This window comes from Scylla paramamosain, chromosome 23 (genome assembly GCF_035594125.1).
Source record: "Scylla paramamosain isolate STU-SP2022 chromosome 23, ASM3559412v1, whole genome shotgun sequence".
Lineage (NCBI taxonomy): Eukaryota > Metazoa > Arthropoda > Malacostraca > Decapoda > Portunidae > Scylla > Scylla paramamosain.
Genome location: NC_087173.1, coordinates 20,249,234 through 20,259,964, shown reverse-complemented (window position 1 = coordinate 20,259,964; position 10,731 = coordinate 20,249,234). Strand labels below are relative to the sequence as shown.

Sequence of the window (10,731 nt, the reverse complement as noted above, 5' to 3'; positions counted from 1 at the left end):
TAACCAGCGAGACATCTTCGTGCTTCATGATCCCAGCGAGGAAGAAGGCTCGGAGGGCAAGCCAAGCAATAATGACCTTCATCACCCAGGCAGGATGGAGAGTAAAAAAGTGCGTAGTCTAAAAGTTTTTAATAAAAATCAACTGTACATGTTCATAATATGGTCAGGCCACATTTGTAGTACATAGTATGCGTGGTAAAGCAGTGGACGGTTGCGTCACCAAGGTTAACAAAAATATAAGGCAGGAAGAATCTTTTCCTCTAAAATAGCAACCACCCTGTGCTTCACCCGAATTAACTTTGTAACCTCTTATGTACACTATGTACAGCGGTGGATACATGACAGCCAGGCAGCCTGAGTGGCCGGAGCGAGGCGGCCGGGAGCCTCCACGTGCTGGCTGCGGGGTGGGGTGTGGGTGGCTCTCCCAGTGAAAACAAACAAAAGACATTCGTTCATAAATGCACAAATTCCTCATATACAACGTGAATAATGTGATCAGCCACTTCACATTTGTAGCCTCAAATGGCACGCCGACCAGACCCCGACGAAGGCAGGCACTCGGTGTGTTGTTGTCCTCGCACACACACACACACACACACACACACACACACACACACACACACATTCGTAACTCTGAATACGGTTTACTGAAGTAGTCTTTCCAAAGTTCAGGTCTGTGATGCACAAAACTAGGCAACTCTCTCTCTCTCTCTCTCTCTCTCTCTCTCTCTCTCTCTCTCTCTCTCGGTGCCGACACATGCATACCAGTAACCTACTGAGAGAAAGGTGTGCATTAGCTGTCCCTCAATCTCTTCCCTCATTTCTCAACGCCGCCTTCACAGAACTCCCTCAGGTGACACTGTGAACATGACGACCCAACAAACAATGTGATTCTGATTTATTATTAATAGTTGCATATCTTCATACACCAGTGGGTCATATCCAAAGGTCACCGTCCCGTCACTATCCCGTACCTTTAAAATAATATCCGTATTCTATCTCTAGCGTAACAACAACCATTCTGTCTTCTCGCACACACACTGTCCCAACACCTACCTCCTTATAGTCAATGGAAGGTTATCACATCGAGCTCACATTAGCATTTTATAGCTTAACAGGTCAGGTTCTCCCTCAAGCAACCCTGTGGTCTCCCTGTTGAGGCACTTGCTGCAGGTTTGGTCCCATCCCTTCCGACAACATTTATCTGTTACCCAGCTCCTTAGTATTAGATGATTTCTTAAACACTTTCCGATAAAGTTAACAACTCCAGTGTAATGCAGTTCATGAAAGCAAAGCAATGGTTTGCAAGACTCCAAAAAAAGTAGCCCGTCAGTCTGCCAGCGTGACCAGCCAAAGTGTTCAACCACAACATCACAGAAAAGGTTCAGCAATGACGGGGCTACACGTGTCCTTCACTCCTCAAGGACTCTTAGGATACCACGAGTACAATTCCTGAATCTACCACTAAATGACAACCTGAGACCGAGAACACTCTCCTCGGAGGTGCAGTCGCCTGTACCTGAGGGATCTGGCAAAGGGCTTCCCGAGTCTCAGACTCAAACAACTCAACTAAATTTTAAATTCCAAGCAAAGCTTCTTCATTAAGCTTTATTTCAAAAATATCATTTTGATTGTCATGCACCCGAGAGGTGCTCGCCAGGACACCGTCATGACTTGCAAACACAAAGCTTTTATGACAAAGCAACGTACTGTACCTGCCATACAAGTTTCTTCCAAAGCTTATTTCAAAAATAATCTTAAGAAGAAAATACATGAAAACATGCAATATGCTTAGGCACTTCCTGGCAAAGGACATTTTTACAGCTGTAGTGTTAGGCGGTAGGTACCCTCCGTTATGTTGCCTGGTCGTGACACGCGCACCACAACATTACTAACAACACATCGCGGCCCAGCGTGAGGCTCACAGGCTGACGTAACGAAACGTAACGTACGTACAAGTGATGTGACACCAAGGACGTTCGTAACTTGTAACTCAAGGTTCAATGAGGCACTTGTCGACACACTGACACGAGAGCAGGTGGTAGTAGTAGTAGTAGTGGTGGTGGTGGTGGTGGTGGCGGCTTGGGCCACCGGGAGCTGCTGAGCAAATACTGGAGAAATGTAAACTAAATGGCACATCAAAATTTTACAGAACATGTTTTGCTTCAGTCACAGCACAGTAAATATTGTACGTCAAGGGAAAGGTTTACATCTTGTGGAACGTAAGCGTGACAAAGCCTGTTAAGTCTGTACGTCTGTCTGAAATTACTTTTTTCTTTCTTTAGAGGAGCTGTAGTTTTGGGTCCAGAGGCTCGGGGGTCAAGAGTGACCTGGTGCGGCACGACGCCACAGTGGTGCCTGACACTCGCTGCTCTACCTTCCCAGGACCAGCGCGAGCCGCTCACTGCCCGTCCCGTGCCCCGCATGCTGCGGGGGGCGGTGGGACGCTCGTCAGACTTGACCCCCAAAGTAACACAAGATGCCAACAAACGATAGTATAAAAACTGTACACGAGGGCACCACGTTTGCAGGAAGCCATTTTGTACTTGAACAGAGTGAAAGATCCTTTTTCCACAGTAGCACCGTCGGGCTGTGGACTCCACAGCAAAGTGCTCCAGTCCACGCGTGGCAGCGCGCCACCTATGCAGTCAGAACAGTAGAGACTAGGTGTATATCATATATATATATATATATATATATATATATATATATATATATATATATATATATATATATATATATATATATATATATATATATTTAACATTTTACTGTATTGGGTCAGGGTATCTACGACTCATAAATCTCTGATCTCATCTAAGAGAAGCCAAATCTCTTTGCAGGATTTTATCGTCTGCATCAGAACATTGCCAAGCACTGAGGCAGAAGTACCGTCCTTGCTGCAATGCAAACCAAACAATTGTTGTGTTTCATTCATTGTCTGTATACAAAAATAGCCAGTATTTGCCAGTACAACGTGTGAACTTCTAGTCAAGAGGATGTACAATGTTTTGGCCAATCTGTTTTCCCTCACTAATACAATAAGTTTGATTGTTTGTTTGGTGTGTAGAGGTTCGCGCCACCCATCACAGTGTGAATCATAGTAACAGTAATGCTTGACTCGCGGCACAAGGTTCGGGTTCAGCAGGTTCCCACAGGCTGAGACTTCTCGGACTAGCAGGCAGATCTTTGCTCCACTTCTGGCAATCGTTAGCTTAGTCTTACTCCTTAGTCTTACTCTTTCCGACAGTAGTCTACTACAAGTTTTAAAATTAAGTACTTATGGTTCACACTCAACATCCGATCAGTAACATCCTACTACGTAACTGAACGAGGAATAATGAATTTATCAGTTATTCCATAAAATGAGGTAGAAATGGGATTTTTTAAAGCATGTCGCTCTATTATCTCTAACTCTGTACAGAAAGCATGACAATAATTTAGGTGTGTCTTCCTTTGGTGCACAGATCAACACCACAAGCTGCTGGCGAGCGGCGTCCCCGGGGCCGCGGCGCCTCGCCCTGCGGCGCCTCAGGGCGCGGCGCGGTGCGGGTGCCTGGACACAGGGTCCTCGCTGGGCACCGCAAAGGCTGGCTCTCTGAGGACTAACATAACAAGCTTTTACATTTTCTGTTTATTAATTAATGGTATCAATTTCCCATAACACAAAACCTCCTTCAAGGAGAAGAATGTTTACTGACTTGAGGTTTGTGTTTGTGTTTGCTGCACCTGTGGGAACCACGATGAAGAGTTTGACAGTGAATTTCAAAGAAAAGTGCGTCAACAAATATCAAAGATACTGTGTTATTAATATTAGAACAAAAACAGTAACAAAAATTACAAACTCAGACTAGATTTCATTACAAGAGAAATATAAACATGAGTGCCCAAATTCACTGGCAAGATAACCACAGAGAAAGTAAGTCCAACAAAATTGTGACCCGTGAATAGCAATCTGAAATAATCTCACACTAAATATCCACACCCACCTAGCGCGTCTGCACACAGAGAGTGGCGGGAAGCGACTCTCTTCCCCAACAACTAATGAATATCTTGCACTGTAAGACTGGCAGAGGTTCCCGGCACAGGGTTCAGGGGTGGGGGGGTGGGGGTGCAGAGCCACAGCCGTGCACCGGGACGCCCCTCCACTCATTGGCGGCCTGGGCTGGGCGGTGCTGCGGCTAAGCTGCCTCTGGTGTGCTGCGGCGGCGGCTGCTGCTGCTGCTGCAACATTGGCTAGCAAATCCATTCCACATACTCCATGTGAAGGCTGCTTCTGCTGCTGCTGCTGCTGCTGCTGCTGCTGCTGCTGCTGCTGCTGCTGCTGCTGCTGCTACTGCTGCTGCTGCTGCTACTGAACTCCCTGTCAGTGCTGCTGGACCAGCCAACAGGCGACTGGCGGGCAAGACTGGGTGGGCAGTGAGAGAGCACCAGGCAGTGAGGACATCATCTCGCAGGCACGAGCAGGATCTCCAGCCAGCACGGACACTCGGTGATCTCCTGGCGGTGGTAGTTGGGTCCCCAGCCCTTCGCGAAGGAGACCCGCACCGCGTTCTGGTCGATGGGACCCTCGTGCAGCAGGTCGGGGTGGATGGGCAGCTTCTGGTACAGCCGCGCCTTGTTGTAGTCAAAGATGGTGATGATGTGTCCCGGGGGAAGCTTGTGGACGATGAAGTGTGAGCGGGTGTGGAGTCCCCCGTCCAGGGTGGGGGAGGTGACGAAGAGGGGCACGTCCGCCCTGTTGTACACCCACACTCGGTCCCCGTCTTGATACAGCACCAGACCTGCCAGGGGAGAGCACCTTAGTGACGCCTGGACCAACAATGGCGAAAGAACGCGAGGCAGTAATTACAAGAGGAAGAATCTATTACTGCAGCCTGGGCGTGGCCCGGCTGTGCTGCAAGGCCTCACTCAACTGTGTCATGGCGCTAACTTGAAAAATTCTATTCGTGTATTAAATTATTTGATATGGATATGGTGAAACTTATTGCAATGAAATCTATGTAGGTGCTTTACTTTATACATTGCCTAATACTTAATAACAGGTTATTCTAAATACAATCCAGTGATAAATATAACATTATAATCTATTATAGTCTATACTTTGATTCCACGTATTTTAAGAGTGACACGATTGAAAATGTGATTTTTCAAGACTCAACACGGCAAAGCAGCCTTCTTACTTCACACCTGTAAATTATCAACATTACTATTACTGGCACCACATTACACTACACTACACTACACACACACACACACACACACACACACACACACACACACACACACACACACAATACCTACCGAGACCTATTTTCTCCCTGGTTCTCTTGACTTGTTCCGAGGGTGAGGTGTGCGAATGTGCCGCCAGCGAGGCCAGCGAGAGGCCGTCCCCGTGAGGCGTGTCTCCCATGATGTTGAGGGAAGACGAGCACACTGGATACAGGCGCCCGACCCGCTCTCGTCCCTCCCAGTAGGCCACTTGGCACCAAGGAACTGACCCTGAAACAAAAGATCTCAGTCAGGGATGCTGTGATTAACCTCTCCATGTACCACATCTATGCAATCCGGTCCCGGGCGGCGCAGGGACTGTGGACCACGCGCCCTCCACGTGCTCCACTGTCCCTAGCGGTCCTGGGGTGAGGTTATAAAAAGACACTTCTCTTGTCTGTCTACCTAACAGCTTTGTTTATTTCCGTAAAGGTGAGGGAAATTTTTTTTCTTCTTCCATCATTGTGAGATAACTGGGATCTAATGTGCTGTGTAGTAATGCAATATAAGGTGTGATATTCTAAATCAGAGATCTAACGTTGTCTAGTGGAAAGCAAGCTCACCTATTGTGAATGAAGTGCAAGATCGCCTGTCCTAAGTGAGATGTGGGGTCTGATATTGCAAATGTGATCGCGAATGAGATGTGAGGTGCAGCGATGTGATGAGATGTGAAGCTGCAACATTCCGAGCACGATAAGATTTGCAATGTGAAGTATGTAATGTGCAGGGCAGATTAAACACGGACAGAGCAGGGGACGGCCGGCGCCTTCCTCAACACTGATCCCTTAAGCCTAGAAGCTGCGTAGCCATTGAATAAAAGGTCAGATTCTCTCATACTGAGTCATGGAAACTGAAAGTGCCACGCCGCCCTGGCCATGGAGGCACAACATTTGAACGCCTCGCCGCGGGGTGAAGGAAAAGGTTGGGGAGTACAATGCATGGCTGTTTCAATGGTGTGTTAGCAGCGCGTGACGCCTACAAGGGCCGGATAAGGTGGTATGAAGGGTGCGGAGTGTGTACCCCGGCGGGCGCTACGTGCTGGTGTTGCAGGAGCGAGGGCCAGCCAGGCGCTGCCACCCGACTGAGCGGCGCCGCGCCTCAAGGCCTAATGAGCAGCCCCGGCCTGGCCGCCGCTGCCCCGTGTGTACCCACCCTGCCCGCCTCGACCACGCAGTACTGCCACCCGCCCACGATGCTCAGGGCAAGTGATCGTCGCCCAGCTCGCGCCGTGCCCTCGCTCCCTCCCGCCGCCAACAAAATGTCAATCAGGTTTGTCTGGTCGCTGTCGCCGCCGCCGCCGCCTCGCTGTCGGACACAACGCGCGACTTATAGTTTTCCTGATCAGCTGTGCTCCGTCTTCCGCCCGTGGAATGCTTAACACGTCCCTCACCCATCAAGGCGCGCGTGTCGGCGGCGAGGCGAGGACAGTCCCAGCGTCACTAGGGAGCCACCGGGGAGCCACCAGGGCGGGGGTGAGGGGGGGGGACACGACACCACGACCCTCTTTGTCATATCGCTCCCGTCCAAAGGGCCAGTCATGCTATTCTCTCCCGATAAGAGTGAAAACATGCCAGTGTCCCCGAGGAGTGTGCCTGGGAGCGCGGCCAGGCGGCAGGTGAAGGAAACTTATGCTTGTTACTTGCTGCAGAAACTGTGAGAAAGGCGTGTTGTGTCTAGCCAGTGTGTGTGTGTGTGTGTGTGTGTGGTGGGAAGCGTCAGAGAGAGAGAGAGAGAGAGAGAGAGAGAGAGAGAGAGAGAGAGAGAGAGAGAGAGAGAGAGAGAGAGAGAGAGAGACGGGGGGGGAGGGGCTGGAGCCACAACCTCGTCGTACCTTTTGTAACAGCGGGGGTGGGGCGGCCCGACTCTCGGCCCGCCCGACACACCGGCGCCACAACCTCCAAGGCCTAGAGAGTGGCCTGCCCTAACCCGCTGCCGCCGCCAGGCCGGAACCACCACACCACCACACCTGCCCTCAACCCTTCAGTTTCCCCTCGTGCGTATATGCCCACCTCCCTGTCTCTTTTTTTCCCTCCCCTGGCCCCTGCTCCCCGCCACCTCCCCCCGCCCTTCCCTAAGCCATACAAAGCCACGCTGCCTCTTTAGGTAAGTGATCTCTGTAAGCTCGGAAAGCCAACAGCCTTCCTGCCTCCGTCCCTTCCTCCTCCCTCACCTCGAGGTCGCCCGCGCCCCGACCTCCTCCCAGTCCTCCGCGGCGCTGGTCTCCTGTCTTCCTCTCGGACAAGTCCCGCTCACCTGGTGTGTGTGTGTGTGTGTGTATGTGTGCGTGCGCCTGGAGGTGCGCGAGGGAGCACGGCAGCACACACGGCAGCACTGAGCCTCCATGTGCTGCTGTTTATGCAGGGGAGGCTGAAGTTGAGTCTTGCCAAATAACACATCCCAAGAGCCACACTTTTTCTTCCCCTATTTTATGAAGCCAATAAAATAAATAAACAAATAACCGGTTCAAGGCGGCAGCGGCGGCGGCGGCGGTCCGAGTGTCCCGGAGAAATGCAGCTCGGCTTAAAATGCGTCCAGGTACTCAATAACCTGACGACCAGAATACCTGCCGCCGCCACGCACCCACACGCCGCCCCTCACAGCCGCCTGCAGCAGCCCTGCATGCCCCTCCAGACACTCTCGCCACCTCCTCAGGCCAAGGTTTTCATCAAGGTAACTCGAGTTTTTATTTTAATTTCCCCTGGCAAGCTGTTTACCTAGCCAGGAGTCGGAACCGCACGTGAAGACTATCAGCTCGTCGTCCACGCCACCCCGCCTCCTCGGCGCCACAACGTTGCCAGGGGTACGACGCTCTCTGCCCGCTTCCACTCACATCATCGCCCGTCCTGTACACCTCGACAAGCGCTTATTCCACCTCCATCCACTATTTTGGGGCGCTCATACCTCCTTCCCCTGTGGGCGGCGGAATAATGCCAGGGTGAGCGTCCCCGGAGTTCAGGACGTGTCGAGCTTCAGGCATGTGGCGCCTCAAGGCCTAATCAATCTCAGACACAGGTGAGGCAGGACACAGGAATTAGCGCGGCTCCAGGTGTCTATCAGGTGTTCGTAGGTGTGGTGTGCTACTAATGTACTCCTATATGTGTGTGTGTGTGTGTGTGTGTGTGTGTGTGTGTGTGTGTGTGTGTGTGTGTGTGTGTGTGTGTGTGTGTGTGTGTGTAGGGGGGGGAATACACTCTGCCTGGCGTCGCTCAGTCGTGTCGCGGGCAGCGTCTTCACCGCCTCTCCTTATCTGGCATCTTGAAGTACGTTGCCTTGAGGTGAAAATAAACTCACATGAAACACACACACTCAAAAAACAAGACTCCAGTAGGCGTCAAGTGTATAGGAGAGAGAGAGAGAGAGAGAGAGAGAGAGAGAGAGAGAGAGAGAGAGAGAGAGAGAGAGAGAGAGAGAGAGAGAGAGAGAGAGACTTCCTTCGCATCATCTTTCCTTACTCAAGCAACACCTGGAGGAGTCGCCTCGCCAGGGTTTCACAAGGGCAGTGGTGAGGCTGAAGTTCCTGACGAGTGTTGAGGCAAAAACTCATCTTCCTCTGCACATCATGACAACAGCTGGGGGTGATCGATTCCTGAGGTGTGTGTGTGTGTGTGTGTGTGTGTGTGTATGAGGTAGAGGGCGGGGCGGGGCGGAGCTGGACACACACACACACACACACACACACACACACACACACACACACACACACACACGAAAGGGCTCACGTACACACCTCCCTCCCGTCCTCGTCACCACGCAGAAGGAGGAGGATATGTCAAAATCACCAGATATTCACCAGAAACCAGTGCACTATTGTTTGTAAGTACGTGTGCACCTTGCAGGAAAAAAGGAGAAAGAAAAGGTGAGAAAAGACAAACGTATTTTTTTTTCTACGTATTTGTATTATCTTCCTTATACCTTCTCTCTCTCTCTCTCTCTCTCTCTCTCTCTCTCTCTCTCTCTCTCTCTCTCTCTCTCTCTCTCTCTCTCTCTCTCTCTCTCCCCTTACTTCCCTATCACAGACACCTCACGGATGCTGCATTGAAAACCTATCGGGCATTCATTCTCCTCCTTCTCCTCCTCTTCCTCCTTCTGCTCCTGTTCCTCCTCCTTCACAATTACATAATGCAAAAGTCCTCAGTATTATATTAAAGACAGGCATTCATACAGACAGACAAGAGGACATCCCGAAAGTGAGTTTTCAAGCTACAAACTTCTGCTCTTTTATAACCTTCGCTGGGACTAATATGGTAAGTTGGTTTCTCTCTCTCTCTCTCTCTCTCTCTCTCTCTCTCTCTCTCTCTCTCTCTCTCTCCGTGTCTTTTTTCCTTACTTATTCTTGTTTGTCCTTCCGTTCTTTGTTATGAGGTAAGTTGGTCTCTCTCTCTCTCTCTCTCTCTCTCTCTCTCTCTCTCTCTCTCTCTCTCTCTCTCTCTCTCTCTCTCTCTCTCTTCCCTATTTATTCCGGTTTGTTTGTCCTCTTTTTCGTTATGTGGTGTGGCGGTGGACGAGAGAGAGACAGAGAAGAGTAAGTTTAAAGGGAGATTTAAAGGGAGAAGTAAAGGGTGTTTCCTCCCCCTAAATGGGCGCCGCGTCTTTGGAAGGGCGAGGCGCATCCGTGTCTTGTCGCTCGCAACTTTCAGAAGGTTTTGCTGGGCGGACAGAAACTACTTGATACGAAAAAGTGGATCTCCCGGTCACTGAGAATGCAGTCGAGTCACACACACACACACACACACACACACACACACACACACATATACACGGGGCGGCATATCTTCACACAGTCATCATCGTTAATTATGGAACGAAGGCAGTAAGGAGACGGATGGAAAGATGCCACTTTGTCACCTCACTTGCCGATTCTTGACAGTGTCTATCCTCACCTCATGACTTCTGACCACTATTCCCTATGGAGTTATCTCTCTCATTTTATTGCATTTGAAAGGCTTTTACTACATCCTAACCCCTTTTCTTATATTCTAACCCTTTCTGTTGTATTTTAAACCCTTTCCTTTCATCCTAATCCCTTTATGTCGAATCCCAATCTCCAACCCTTTCTCTAGCTTGCATCTCAAACACTTTCACTGCATCTAATCCCTTCTCTTGAATTCCGAGCACTTTTTCCAGCTTCATAACACCTTGTACCACATCTGCCTTTCTATATCTATTGAATCCTGATTTTTCTTACATATTAGCACACTTTATTGCACCATAACCCTTTATATTCATTCCTAACTCTAGTGCATCATACCCTAAAACTTCCTCTATCATGGACCTCTCACGCATTCTGATCCTTAACTTCTACTGCATCCTAACCTAACCAAGACTAACCTACATCCTTACATCTCCTAATGCATCACATCCTAACTCTGTTCTGTCATATCCTAATCATATTCTAACCCAAAAACCTTCCCTGCATCCTAACCCCACCAAGAGGATGAGGCCCACGTGAGGCCAGCCTAA

General features: G+C 49.9%; 1 protein-coding gene across 1 annotated transcript in view; it reads right to left on the bottom strand.

Annotated features, from left to right (window-relative positions):
• Nucleotides 1-114: 114 nt before the first annotated feature.
• LOC135112367 (mothers against decapentaplegic homolog 6-like) overlaps nucleotides 115-10,731 on the bottom strand; it is a 41,632-nt gene continuing 31,015 nt past the window's right edge. The window contains exons 4-5 of the mRNA XM_064026758.1: nucleotides 5,305-5,502; nucleotides 115-4,784 (exon numbers count right to left, since the gene is read on the bottom strand). Coding sequence (XP_063882828.1) covers nucleotides 4,447-4,784; nucleotides 5,305-5,502 — 536 coding nt within the window. The 3' untranslated portion in view covers nucleotides 115-4,446. The remainder of the gene's footprint in view (nucleotides 4,785-5,304; nucleotides 5,503-10,731) is intronic.